This window comes from Charadrius vociferus, unplaced genomic scaffold (genome assembly GCF_000708025.1).
Source record: "Charadrius vociferus isolate BGI_N301 unplaced genomic scaffold, ASM70802v2 scaffold228, whole genome shotgun sequence".
NCBI lineage: Eukaryota > Metazoa > Chordata > Aves > Charadriiformes > Charadriidae > Charadrius > Charadrius vociferus.
The window spans coordinates 2,554,901-2,569,339 of record NW_009649864.1 but is presented as its reverse complement, the minus strand read 5'-3'; the positions used below and the strand labels follow the sequence as shown (position 1 = coordinate 2,569,339).

The following is a 14,439-nucleotide window of genomic DNA, read 5'->3' as shown; positions in this document are numbered from 1 at the left end:
GCTGACTTGAAATGGGCCTGTGGGCAGGGGTTGGGTGAGGAGCCCAGGTGAGGCTCCCCAGGGACATTAAGACCTATTAGTGCCCTCAGGCTCCTAACAGTTTTGTGGCTTTCATGAGCCTTTGCCTGTTTGCCAGTGCTGCTTTTGATTCTTGAAAATGCTGTCCTCTCCTTGAAATATGACAGAGCAAAAGCAGAAATGAAAATTCATAGTTTAGAAGTGGTTTTGTCAGGTTAGGTTAATGGTTGGACTTGATGATCTTAAAAGTCCCTTCCAACCTTAACCATTCTATGATGCTATGATGCTATGATTCTATGAAGAGCAGCGGTCCTTTTTCAGGTGACACAAGTTATCTTTTCATTTCTCCCCATGACACAGGCGTGTGTGTCAGTAGAGTTCTTTGAGGAATATTTATAGAAAAGTCAGAATCAGATTCTTTACATCTCTATCAGGTCTCTATACAGAAAGTATGACCAAAGCCATTGAACATTTTGGTAGATCAATAGGACAATTTATGGAGGTAGCATCCCAAGGAACAGACACCTTTAACCTGAAATTAATATCACAAAGACCTATTAGATTCTATAGAAGGAGTAATTTCTCTTGTAAGCATGTCAAAAATACCAAAACTGACTGGATATGTGAGACATCAGTGTGCATTTGCTCCTGTTGAACACAATCTCTAGTCTTTATCACAGACAGCAGAAGAATTAGGCAGGGACACAAGTTGTGGACTTTGCTGGAGCATAACATTTAGAAATGAATAAATAAACCAGTATAGCCCTTAACTGCTGTTTATTTAAAAAAAAAAAAAAAAAAGCATTACTGAGTAATTTACAGGTACCATATTTGTCAAATAATCTATATTCAAGACAAAGCTGCAATACAGTTCCAGGGGTAAATTACCTTTTATTTTACAAAAAAAATAGCTGCCTTGAAATGAAATCAAATTAACATTCCCTGTTCTTTAATCCTTTTTTTTTTTCTTTTCAAACTTTTATTTTGAGGAATGAAAAAATCCTTAGCTATACAGATACATTATATTTCTTCATTATCACTCAGCACAAGCTACAGCAAATGTACCCACAAATACTGACGCCAATCACAGGCAATAAATTCAATCTATTTTACATATTGCTATGAAAAGTTGCAAGTTGCTGCTCGGCTTTCAAGGGCCTAGATAGCAGTGTAGTTCTTAGTGTAATTAGTCAATTTGATCTTCTCTGGGAAGATAATATTAACTGAGAGGTTTTCCCCATTGTTAGATTTCAGAAAAAAGTTCTTTTTCTTGCGTAGGAGATGACTATATTTGGCATTAGCAAGCCACATTTCGCATTTTGAAAAAAACACAATCCCAGTTGTACCCAAGACAACAAGGCATGTAAGCAAGCCCAGGACAACAAAACATATCACCTGGCTTCTACTGAGCAGAGGATCTGCATTTTGGATTGTTTCTTTCATTGTTATTTTCAGGATTTCTTGTTGATGATGCACTGATCTGTGATGAGCTTTTGGGGGTGGCTTGTAATTCTGCATATGCTTTGTCTCCATATTCACTCCAGAGAGGCTTGTGTTTTTGCTGGGATGTTTGCAGGTCACACCAACAAATTCCGGTTTACAGATGCATTCGAATCCTCCTTGGGGATGTTCACTGCATGTCCCTCCATTCTCACATGGGCCACTTGCACAGAATATGACACGGCTGCTGCAGAGCTTTCCCGTATAGCCATAGGGACAAAAGCAGCTGAAATCCACACCAATATCTGTACACGTTCCACCATTTTCACAGGGGTTGGATTCACAGTCATCTCTATCTATTTCGCAGAAGTTGCCAGCAAAACCAGAAGGGCAAAGGCAGGAAGCATGTGGAGCAAAACCATTGTCATCAATGCACGTTCCTCCGTTCTGGCAGGGAGAGCTAGGACAGGTAACAAACACAAAGACATAACTGAATTAAAGTCGAATGAACGAAGCTATTAGGAAACACTTTATATATTAAAAGGAGCTGGGTTTTTTTAGAAGAACCAATTCCAAAAACAAATCCACTGAAGTCAGTGAAGTTGAATCAAGAATGAGTTTGTGCAACAGCTTTGTCAATACAGATGGTAATATCTTCTGCTGACCCTTTAGGCAGGATTAGTACACCAGTATATAAATTCAACTTGAAGAGCTGTGATTTAAATTATTTCAAACATTTATTAAAATTAAGCTTTCCAGTGTTTTCATATGCTTAGAGCTATTCAGCTGAGCAACTATTCAGAAAAGACTGAACAAAGACACTAGCAGCATGGCTTTCTTTTCCACCTGATTGTTCATAAGATACTCTATGTATTGTACGGGCAAAACAAAACACTCTGCCATAACAGCTAGATGTAAAGCTGATTGTTTTTATTCTGCCTCTTCAGTGCTCCATAACAGACAAAAATTTAGAGGCAAACAGATACTTTCCTGCAAACTGCTGGTCATCCAAATTGTTGTTAAATATAATAAAAGATATAAATGGGATAGTTTCAGCCTTGGCAAAGGCAGCTATAATGTGAGGACAGGACCACAGGAAACCAAGTAATTCTGCAAACCCTTTAAGAACTTAACAATTAATAGGCTGATACTATGTTTTAAGTGATGTAAATTCACTGAGACACCTTTTTTTACCCTTGCAAGGGAACTATGCCTTACTGAGTGTAATGCCAAATGACAGGGCCACCCATTGCCAGAAAGGCACAAATGTGCCAATTCAGTGCAGTTATGCAATGAGGACTCAGTCCTTCAACTGGCCGCATTGGCAGAAAAGGCACCCCAGGTCATAGATTTACAAATAAATCTCAAAACCCACTTTCATGGCAGTTCATCATATATGAACAAAGCTTTTAAAACTTACATTCTAAAAATGAATAACACTTGGTAAAGCTACCTGGACCTGTGTAAAGCATTTGAAGCTGTCCCGCACGATATCCTTGTGTCTAAATTGGAGAGACATGGATTTGATGGATGGACCACTCCGTGGATAAGGAATTGGCTGGATGGCTGCATTCAGAGTTGTGGTCAACAGCTGGATGTCCAAGTGGAGACCAGTGACAAGTGGCATTCCCCAGGGGTTGGTACTGGGACCGGTGCTGTGTAACATCTTGTCAGCAACATGGACAGTGGGATTGAGTGCACCCTCAGCAACTGAGCCAACAACACCAAGCTGTGCGGTGTGATCAACATGCTGGAGGGAAGTGATGCCATCCAGAGGGATCTTGACAGGCTTGAGAGGTGGGCCCATGCAAACCTCATGAAGTTCAACCAGGCCAAGTGCAAGGTCCTGCCCATGGGCTGGGCGGTCCCATACACAAATATAGGCTGGGCGGAGAATGGATGGAGAGCAGCCCCGAGGAAAAGGACTTGAGGGTGTTGGTGGATGAGAAGCTCAACATGAGCCGGCAACGTGCACTTGCACCCCAGAAGGCCAATTGTATAGCACCTCTCCTATGAAGACAGCCTGAGAGAGTTGGGATTGTTCAGCCTGGAGAATAGAAGGCTCCAGGGAGACCTTATAGCAGCCTTCCAGTACCTAATAGAGGGCCTACAGGAAAGATAGGGAGGGACTTTTTATCAGGGACTGTAGTGACAGGATGAGGGGTAATGGTTTTCAACTGAAAGAGGGTGGATTTAGATTAGATATTAGGAAGAAATTTTTCACTCTGAGGGTGGTGCGACACTGGCACAGGTTGCCCTGGGAAGCTGTGACTGCCCCATCCCTGGAAGTGTTCAAGGCCAGGTTGGATGGGGCTTTGAGCAACCTGGTCTAATGGGAGGTGTCCCTGCCTGTGGCCGGGGGATTGGAACTAGATGATCTTTAAGGTCCCTTCCAACCCAAACCATTCTATGATTCTATGTTTAAATAAATAAGGTATCAATATTAATCTCCTTGAATAGATTCAGTTACTTTGCATTTTTGGCATTTAACACGTGTTCAGAAAGGTGTGATACATGAGGACTAGTTGTGGAAACATGGACATACCATTTCCTTGCTTTCTAAATACTCTGCTTTCATTTTAGAAAGTACCACTCACTGCTCTGCTTCAGAGCAAAACTTCAAAACATCACACAGATGTCACTAATGCAGATACATCTGCCTGATTTTGTAAACAGACTAGAACAATCCCTTTGACTTGTGAATTGTCTTGGTTCCATCTTTGAATATTAACTAAGGAGCCAGTGGCAATGCTCAGTCATTGTTAACAATTTTAACAACATTGTTAACACTACCACCGAGGCCGAGAAGAACTGAGAGGAAGTAAGATGTGAATGAGATGACACCATATGAGGATGTCTCTTTCCAGGATGTGAAGTGCACCGTCTGGTGGACTGTGAGGTATTAGGAGACACGGAGTGCTTATGCTGAGAACAGTTGTCCTTTCGCACTAAAAACAGTTTTGCAGAACCTGCTACTCATTTTCCTGAAAAAGACACAGCTTCCTGAAGGAAATGAATTGCTGTTTCAGGAATGTTGTTACATTATGAAAAGTTGTTCGTGATTTCCAGACTAGCTCACAAGCATTCAGTTTCAACACAGAGTGTTCTCCCAAAAATGTAGATTCAGCAATTTAAAAACATAAGGATTTTAATAAAGTACGTGGAACTAGTCTGTGTTATTTTGTTGATACTGTACCTCACCTGTGCTTGGGGATAGTTAATATATATCCACCTTGAATTACTGAAATATTTGCTCTACAGATGACAAGTGGAGGAAGCAAGCTATTCACATTCCCTATGTTAGGCAAGTAGCTTGGATGTCATTCAGGGCACTTGCGAGGAACTTAAATGTCTTCATTGTCAGTGAAGAGAAATAGGCAAATCAGAGCAGTTATCTTAGACACCAAATGTAAACACAGACAGAACTCTGTGACTGTCCCCCACTTAAGAGCAATGGCAAAAAAATTCCACTTACATAAAGTTTTAAGAATTCTTGCCAGAGACAATGAGAAGTGTTAGTGTTCCTTAAACAAGAGTGTACAAGTCTTCAGGAAGATTGAGTCATAAGGTAGATCTGAATATTCATAATTATCTATTGCTGAGCAAAAAGACAACCAGAGTGTACTAATATGGAGCTAGAGAGAAAGAAGGCAATTTCCAAAAAGAATTTTAAGGTGATAGTTTTACTAAGCTTGTATTCACCAGATAGGCAACTTTGAGAGGTCATCCTTTTTTCAAGCAGTTCTACCAGTGATACTGCTGAAAATTTTTAAGTCTGTGCCCACTGCCTTTTGCCTTTTCACTGGGCACCTCTAAGAAGAGTCTGGCTCCATCTTCTTTGCTTCTCTCCATCAGGTATTTACACATATAGATAAGTTCCCCCAGAGTCTGGTCTTATCCAGGCTAAATAATGCAGAGCTCTCAGCCTCTCCTTATAGAAGAGGTGTTCCTTAATCATCTTCATGGCCCTTCAGTGCCCTCACTCCAGTATGTTCATGTCCTTCTTGTACTAAGGAGCCCAGAACTGGGCCCAGCACTCCAGATGTGTCTCACCAGGACTGGGCAGAGGGGAAGGATCACCTCCTTCAACCTGCTGGCAATGCTGTTCCTAATGTCCCACTTCTCTTAGAGAATGGAGAGCAATGGCCTCCCATATTCTATGAAGTGGAAGTGAGATTATCTCCTTAAGTAAACTATGAGCATACCATTACATGTGAGTTAAGAAAAATGACAGGCTGGTGGACTAGATGTTTTTGTGCAGACAGCTTGTGTGTTGGCTACTGCTCTTATTACTGTATATGGTTTGTATATACAATTGTCTCTCACTACAATTGAGAACACAGGACAGGAGATTACTTCAAGTTTGTTTAGTAAAATCATGGGAAGGCATAAAATCATCACAACAAAATGTGCAAATTATCACTCTTAGTACTCAAATTATGCACACAAACTCATGCTGCTAATTTGTATGATACAATACGAACAGATCAGCTTTGTAAAGTTTGATAAAAATACCAGCAGCTAGCAGAAGCATTATATATTTTAGCACAGAAATACATCCAGTACTGGGTCCAGTCCTGTTCAATATATTCATCAAAGACCTAGAAACCTAATGAAATTCAACAAGGGTAAGTGTAGGGTACTGCATCTGGGGAGGAATAGCCCCATGCATCAGTACAGGTTGGGGGCTGACCTGCTGGAGAGCAGCTCTGTGGAAAGGGACCTGGGAGTCCTGGTGGACAACAGGATGACCATGAGCCAGCAATGTGCCCTGGCAGCCAAGAAGGCCAATGGCACCCTGGGGTGCATCAAGAAGAGCGTGGCCAGCAGGACGAGGGAGGTCATCCTCCCCCTCTACTCTGCCCTGGTGAGGCCGCATCTGGAGTACTGTGTCCAGTTCTGGGCTCCCCAGTCCAAGAAACACAGGGATCTGCTGGAGAGGGTCCAGCAAAGGGCTACAAACATGATTAGGGCATTAGAACAGCTCTCTTATGAGGAAAGACTAAGGCACTTGGGTCTTTTTAGTCTAGAGAAAAGAAGACTGAGGGGGGATCTTATTAATGCTTATAAATACTTAAAGGGAGGGTGCTGGGGGGATGAGAACAGTCTTTTTTCAGTGGTGCCCACTGACAGGACAAGAGGTAACGAGCGTAAACTTGAACATAGGAAGTTCCATCTTAACATGAGGAGGAACTTCTTTACTTTGAGAGTAGTGGAGCAGTGGCACAGGCTGCCCAGAGAGGTTGTGGAGTATCCCACTCTGGAGGCATTCAAAACCTGCCTGGATGCCGTCCTGTGCAACCTGCTGTAGGTGTAGCTGCTCTGGCAGGGGTGTTGGACTAGGTGATCTCCAGAGGTCCCTTCCTACCCTGACTGTTCTGTGACTCTGTGATTCTGTGATCCACTTAGCAAAGAATTCTGAATAATAGTCATCAGGAGAGTGGATTTTAAATTCATGTCAGAAATCAATATTTACCCATTAATAATGCAGGGCCCTTTTTTGAGATGGCAGTTTTTTCCTGTAAATCCCTGGGAACACAGACAAATATATCCTCCATCACCAGTCTCTATGCACGTTGAGTTATTGGTGCAGGGCTTTGCAGAACATGGGTGAATATCTGTTTAAAAAAAAAACGAACAGGACTCAATTAATCAAATAGGAAGAGTCAGTAAATAATATTTAATACTTCAAATAAAATATAGCTTTAATGGTCCTTCATCCTGCATTTTATAAATTCCAACTTATCCCCCCCTCTGTTAAAATGGAGTTCAGATTGTTCAACTATTGCAAGCACTTTCAGCTTGTTTCTCTCTTCCTAGCTCCCACTTGTAAAATAGGTTTGAATTGTTCCAGTCTATAAATAAGTAATATTACCAATAAAATATTAGTAGCTAAGAAAGAACTATGTAGTCTAGTCATCCTTTCACAACCTTGGCTTTACCATGAGCAGAATTCTGATGAAGCAATCGGGAACTGGGAATTCTCCTCGCTCCCTGCCCAAGAGCCTATCATTATGTGCTTATGAACAAACATTTCATAATAACAGAGATCAGCAAGTTACAAATATCTCTTAAAATTTCATCTTTTGGCTAGGCTGCATCCAACCGTTACATAACTGTACCAGAAGAGAGAGCTGTATGACGTCTGGACCAAAGTCACACATCTCATTTTCTTTACAATTTCCCTGCTGAGCCACTTCCCACTCAGATGCTTACTGAATTTTTAAAATAATTAAAATAAATAAACAAACAAGTGCATATTCTAGTCAACTAATGGTGCAGCTGCAGAGAAGTGCTGACTGCAAGTTATCATGCGCACACATGCACTTTCTAAGAAGATGAAAAGGGATTTAAGGGCATTTATATTTTACTTTCCAAAACATAACACAAAAGTTAGATAATACCATGAGGTACTGCAAAATTTTAACCATAGCAAACCATTTCAACAACCTCAGCTTTGAAGTACAATCTTTCCTGCATAAGAGGCTCTGTTTTCTAATATATTAGCCTATTCTCATTGCAAGACAACCACTTTGCACGCACTTTGAGTCTAAGCTCCAATTTTCACAAGGACCCAAATAACCTTGAACGCTTTTTGAAGCAGTGTTGTTTGCCACCTTTTTTCACAGTCTTTAAGAGCAGCTAATAAAGTATGAACTCTAAATTAATATTTGTGTAAAACTAAGTTGTCACGCTGCAGTACATGAAGCAAATACTGAGTGGTTTTATGAGGAAGGCACCACACTCAGTAGTACTTTATGTTACAGCAGAATTTCTAGACCCTGTCCCATGCATGCCTAGCACAGGCATTAGAGGCTCCACCTGTACTCTGTCTGGTGACAGCTTACCAACACAAGCCCTTGGCAAAGCAGTCAAGTGACACGTAGCACGGTACACTCCGAGCTCACACAACAAGTTGGCATTTTAGCCAAATTGAGGATAAGATTCAAGCAGGAAATCAGGGGCACGTTAACATGACTGTGCAGGCACAGCCAGAGATGACAAGATGACAGAGATGACTGATCTGATTTAGGAAGTTGGATCATATGCTCTGACTGGGCTGTCACTTTTTCTTGGAAATAAATTGACTAAACTGGTTTTCCCTTTGTTATGTTCACTGTTTGGTGTGGCGGTACCTGTTCCTGTACTGTGGAGTGCACATCAGAGAGCGACAGAGGGAAAGCCTGCGCTGTGCAGCCTGGTTCCTCATGTTCATATGCCTGATTTCAAGGCTGTGTTTCCAGAGGATGAGAAGATGCCACAGCATTCAGTTAGGCAGGCTGGTGCGCTCCATTGCAAAGAGGTTAACCAGCAGTGATAACACTAACACCAACTCATAGATTTCTTTCTTTAAGTGCCATGGCTGTCCACGTGACTACAATAATGGCTATAAATGATACCACTGATCCTGGCCTACGTGTTTACAGGGCATCAAGCCCAAACTATAACCTGTGTGCCTGTAAATTAGGTCAAAAAAATTACATTGGCCAGAAAAAGAAGGTCAAAGAAAGTGTACCTGCCCTGATAAGCAAGACTGGCAAATTGGTAACAACAGACAAGGAGAAGGCTGAGGTATTCAACAACCTTTTTGCCTCAGCCTTCACTGGCAACCTCTCTCTCCACACCTCTCAAGCAGATGGACAGAAGGCAGGGACCGCAGGAGCAAAATCCCTCCCACTGTAAGAGAAGATCAGGTTTGTGACCACCTGGGGAACCTGAACATAATGAAGTCTATGGGACTTGACGGGATGCATCCCAGAGTCCTGAGGGAATTGGCTGATATGGTTGCCAAACCACTCTCTATGATATTTGAAAAGTCACAGCAGTCAGGTGAAGTCCCCGGTGACTGGAAAAAGGGAAACATTGCACCCATTTTTAAAAAACGTAGAAAAAAGGACCCTGGGAACTACTGACCTGTCAGCCTCACCTCTGTGCCTGGGAAGATCAGGGAACAGATCCTCCTAGAAGCTGTGATAAGGCACATGGAGGACAGGGAGGTGATTCAAGACAGCCAGCATGGCTTCACCAAGGGCAAGTCCTGCCTGACCAACCTAGTGGCCTTGTATGATGGAGTGACTACATCAGTGGCCAAGGGAAGACCTGTGGATGTCATCTATCTGGATTTGACATGGTGCCCCACAACATCCTTCTCTCTAAATTGGAGAGGTATGGATTTGATGGGTAAACTGTTTGGTGGATGAGAAATTGGTTGGTCGCATCCAGAGGGTAGTGGCCAATGGCTCAATGTCCAGATGGAGATTGGTGACAAGTGGTGTCCCTCGGGGGTCTATATTTGGACCAGTACTGTGCAATATCGTCATCAATGATATAGACAGTGACACAGTGCACTCTCAGCAAGTTTGTGGACAACACCAAGCTGAGTCGTGCAGTTGACATGCCTGAGGGATGGTATGCCACCCAGAAGGACTTGGACAAGCTTGAGAATGGGGTCCGTGTGAACCTCATGAGGTTCAACAAGACCAAGTGCATGGTCTTGCACCTGGGTCGGGGCAACCCCCAGTATTAATACGGGCTGAAGGATGAAAGGACTGAGAGCAGCCCTGCTGAGAAGGACTTGGGTTACTGGTGGATGAAAAGCTGGACAGGAGCCCGGAAGGCCAACCGTATCCTGGGGTGTTATTAAAAGAAGCATGGCCAGCAGGTCAAGGGAGGTGATTCTTCCCCTCTACTCTGCTCTGGTGAGACCGTACCTGGAGTACTGCATCCACCTATGGAGCCCTCAGCACAGGAAAAACATGAACCTGTTGGAGCAAGTCCAGAGGAGGGCCACAAAAATTATCAGAGGCATGGAACACCTCTTCTATGAAGAAAGGCTGAGAGAGTTGTTGTTGTTCGGCCTGGAGAAGAGAAGGCTCCAGGGAGACCTTATAGAAGCCTTCTAGTACCTAAAGGGGGCTTATAAGAAACACAAACTTTTTAACAGGGTCTTTTGCAATAGGAGAAGGGGTAATGGTTTTAAACTAAAAGAGGGTAGATTCAGACTAGATACAAGGAAGAATTTTTTTACGATGAGGGTGGAGAAATACTGGAAGAGGTTGCCTAGAGAGGTAGTAGATGCCCCATTCCCAGAAACATTCCAGGTCAGTCTGAATGGGGCTCTGAGCAACCTGATGTATTTGAAGATGTCCCTGCTCATTGCAGGGGAGTTGGACTAGACGGCCTTTAAAGAACCCTTCCAACCAAAACTATGCTATGATTCTATGAAATTACGGGGAATATCATTCTTGATCTGAACTGAGCACCAGGCTGCCCATAGTAAAAACAACAGCTACCCAGTTGGAGGCATTAGCAAACCACTCAATGATCTAAAACTACTCCAGAAAGGAACTTCCACTATCCAAGCCAAGACGACTAACTTTTCCAGAAAACAGAAAAAGAGATATCACCAGCAGTCCAAATCATCTTTTTTTCCTCTCATACTTAGCAAGAAAATAAGCTGCTGAGACTGTATCTATATTTTACAAATGCTTCAGGTGTTTACAGTAGTGGCCAAATGAACTTTTCAGACCGTTCCACAGTTTTCCATTCCTGATTTTGCCATCTTTGTGAGTTGGCATTTGCTCACAGTTGGTAACATTAAAACAGTGGGTACTCTAGAAATTACCTGGTAAATATTACACTTTCTATAGCAGCAAAAAAGAAGAATTTCAATAGAATGCCAAAACTGCAGTGCTCGCAAACCTTCATCGATCTCCACAGAAACAACAGAAATGCAGCTTTCTAACATGCCTTATCTCATTACACACCCGAAGCTAAAAATTGTCTTCAGTAGCTAAAAAATGGCACTTAATGTCATATACATGTGGAAAACATAACAACTGTGGCTTGCTCTCATGGGACACAAATATTTTTTATTAGAAGAGAGAGACAGGGACTCTGGTACTTGTTAGTAAGAAATTGATTGGTTTGTTTAAAAGACATATTTAAAAGACAGTTGTGTATATTTGCCAGTGATCCCCAAAAGAGCAGGACCCTTCAAAAACCTTCCTTTTTCCTAACCTAATCAAGTTTCATTTAGTGGTAGCTGTTAATGAGTTATAGCAGTCTGTAATGACTTTATACAGCCAGGAAACTGAAACCAAATTTTGGCAGAGCATGATGAGATCAGTGGCTGAGCAATTAACCCATTCGAGGTTTCAGTGCTTTATTTGGTCTGGATAATAATTTGTAGCAACCTTGCAGTAGCAAGAAAAGGAGGACCCTTCTCTTGATCCCTTGTGGCAAAACAATGCATTTAGAGTAGGTAAATCCACTGAGATGAAAAACTTTCAACATAACATGTCCCTGCAGATGAAAAGATGGTTATTCCTTTTTGGCTGAATATTCCTGGCAGCTCTTCGTGGGGACCTAGATTCAAATTGGCAAAGAAGACTTTGAGATGACTCTGAGAATTGAGAAAAATAATAGTTTCTGAACTTAAGCAATGGATACCTTTTTCTGTATTAAAGAACTATCTTAATGAATATGTTTTAAAATAATATTTTTCTGTAAAGATATGGGTACAGTTTCCAAAGCATTGTTTTCCATCCTAAGTACCAGATGCAAGAGGGAAAGGTTGAAAGGCTCAGAATTGCAAAGATATTTAAATGCCCAGAAATTCAGCTAGGCACTTCATATGGCTTTTAAAAGTATGCCCAGGTTGTAAAATTTAATATTATCTTACAGGAATCTTTAGGTGTGAAGGTGGTCCTTTAAAAATCTGGTCCTTTGGAGTCACTGGCAAGCAGCAGAACTGAGCCTCCTAAGGTGGCAGTGGGGGGTCATTCTGTCTAGTTTTAGAAATCTGCGATTGCAGATCACAAACGACAGAGGGACCCACTCCTCCCCACTAACTGTAATGAGAATCTAGGTGGCTGTCTCACGTACAAACCCATCGGTGAGAGGTGTCAGAGCAACATCGCTGAGAGCTTATACTCACATCTGCACCACTGCAACCACAGCTCCTGCAAACATACCAGGACTAGCTTTAAACTAAGTAATCTGTCCATGCTTACGTGTGCAGCCGGTGACTTTGGGCTGCAAAACCTGATGAGAAGTTAAATGAGTACTTGAGTACCTTGCACCAAGCTCCATGCCGCTGCGAGGATGTGAACTACCTGAAATCATCTGAGTCTTTTAGTGATCTTGAAAGTTTTAATCAGTTCAAACTGTGTCACGGTTAATTACTGTTTTGAGTATGCATGGGCAGAACACAGGCATGCCCTATAAATTATAAACCGTAAAATAACAAAAGCCTGAAAGGCATGAAAAGAGAATGAAGCCCTGGACATCTGTCCTCTTCCAGCTACAGCTACATGGGCTGAACAGGCGCATGCTCCTGGATGCTCGTGAGGTTTCAGCCCCCTCAGGTCTCTTTGGCTGAACGTTTGCCTGTGTCAGCCAAAATAAACCAGCTCAGCAAAGGCCAATTCTTCAGCTTGCTTGTGCTAAGCTGGCTCATTCTGCCTGGCAAGGGGTGAGAGAGTGCACACAAGAGCTCTGCTTATCCCTTAGATCTGAGAAGGAAGTGGCAGCCTGTTCAGACAGACCTTTTTCTCAGTTATACTAGCGCTACCCCACTGAATCATCACTGGGTTAAGTAAAGAAAGAAAGCAAAACAGTGTTTTCCTTTTCAAGAAGTATTAAGTATTACGCTCACATCTCTCTGAACAGAAAGTAGGATATATATAATGTGTCAGGCAATTATTGCAAGTGATCTAATATATACAAGACGACTTGTATTTTTATAGAAAAGGCTTGTACGACAACAAGGGAGCAGTTATTTGTTGGCCTTGTCCGCGATGACCAATGTTTAAAATAGAATGATGAATTTACGCTTTGCTCGCACGTATGCCCAGTTACAACAGATACTTCATGCTTCTGCCTAAATTGTTAAGAGTTCCAGGTTTCTGTGCCGCTGCCCAGAATCCCCTTATTATCTGGCGCTAACAGTCAATTAGTGATCCAGAAGCACTTTTGCGTGTCTCCAGCACCAGATGGGGCTGTTTCACCTCACTTGCCCAGGGATAGGAAAGGATGTGCAAACCTATGTCACAGAGGCTGCCAACCCAGCCCTCCTCACAGATGCACTGCCAGGGCTTGGCACAGCTGCCGTGCAAACACCCAGGGAAAGGAACACACTGATTACAAAGAGCACCCTGCCAACCAGGCTGACACCTGAAAGAGATAAAAGACAAGATAGAGGCATAGTTTATTTTTAATAAACATAATTACAAGGATCTTCCCCATTTTGAGACATAGTAAATAAACTTTCGGGTAGCAAAGTGGACTATGCAGCGTGTTTGAACAAAAAGATACCATCAATGCTTCTGGGATACTATGAGCAGTTTATGTGAAGAAAAACGTTTCATGCAGTGAGAAAAAAAAAATAATGCTAATCACTGTAAAGACTTTTCATACTGGAAAAAAGGGCATCTAGATGTCTGTGCTCTGTGATTTCAGTTACTGTATCCTAATAGAGTGCTGTTTCATTACAGGTGCATATTTTCACAGGGCAAATCATTTAAGCTTCTGTCTATTTTATCAGGACTATGAATTATTGAAGCCATCCATTCCTGTGCTAATAGCCCTGTCTGTCAGATCTTTTTACCTGCATTCACTGGGAAATTCACAAAATCCATTCTCTGGGTGGCAGCCAGTTTTACAGTTCACGCCTGGAAGAAGAGATTTATAATATCAAACCAGAAAAATCAGTACTCAGGAAAAAATCGTATCATGTCTTATACACATTACTGATGTTTTAAAAGAACCCAGACTGCATAATCTGATTTTTTTTTTTTCTTCAAGGACATGTTTCTGCAACATAAAATGTTACATTAACTTAATCTGGAGCAAGTTACAAAGTATTCCTATAGGGTAAGTGAAATGACACAAAGAATTAACCGCAAAAGAATACGAAGTCACTTTGGCACAGGCAAAGTGTATGTAATATCACTATACACTACTTTAAAAGGGAAATTT

At 42.0% G+C, this 14,439-nt stretch overlaps 1 protein-coding gene across 1 annotated transcript; it reads right to left on the bottom strand.

Annotated features, from left to right (window-relative positions):
* Positions 1–782: 782 nt before the first annotated feature.
* On the bottom strand, positions 783–14,139 carry DLK1 (delta-like 1 homolog (Drosophila); the record flags this gene model as incomplete). The annotated part of the gene is made up of 4 exons (XM_009891085.1): positions 783–1,918; positions 6,935–7,076; positions 13,505–13,635; positions 14,069–14,139. Coding segments are annotated over 4 exons (1,086 nt in total), but the record flags the coding sequence as incomplete, so codon positions are not given.
* Between the last annotated feature and the right edge of the window lie 300 nt (positions 14,140–14,439).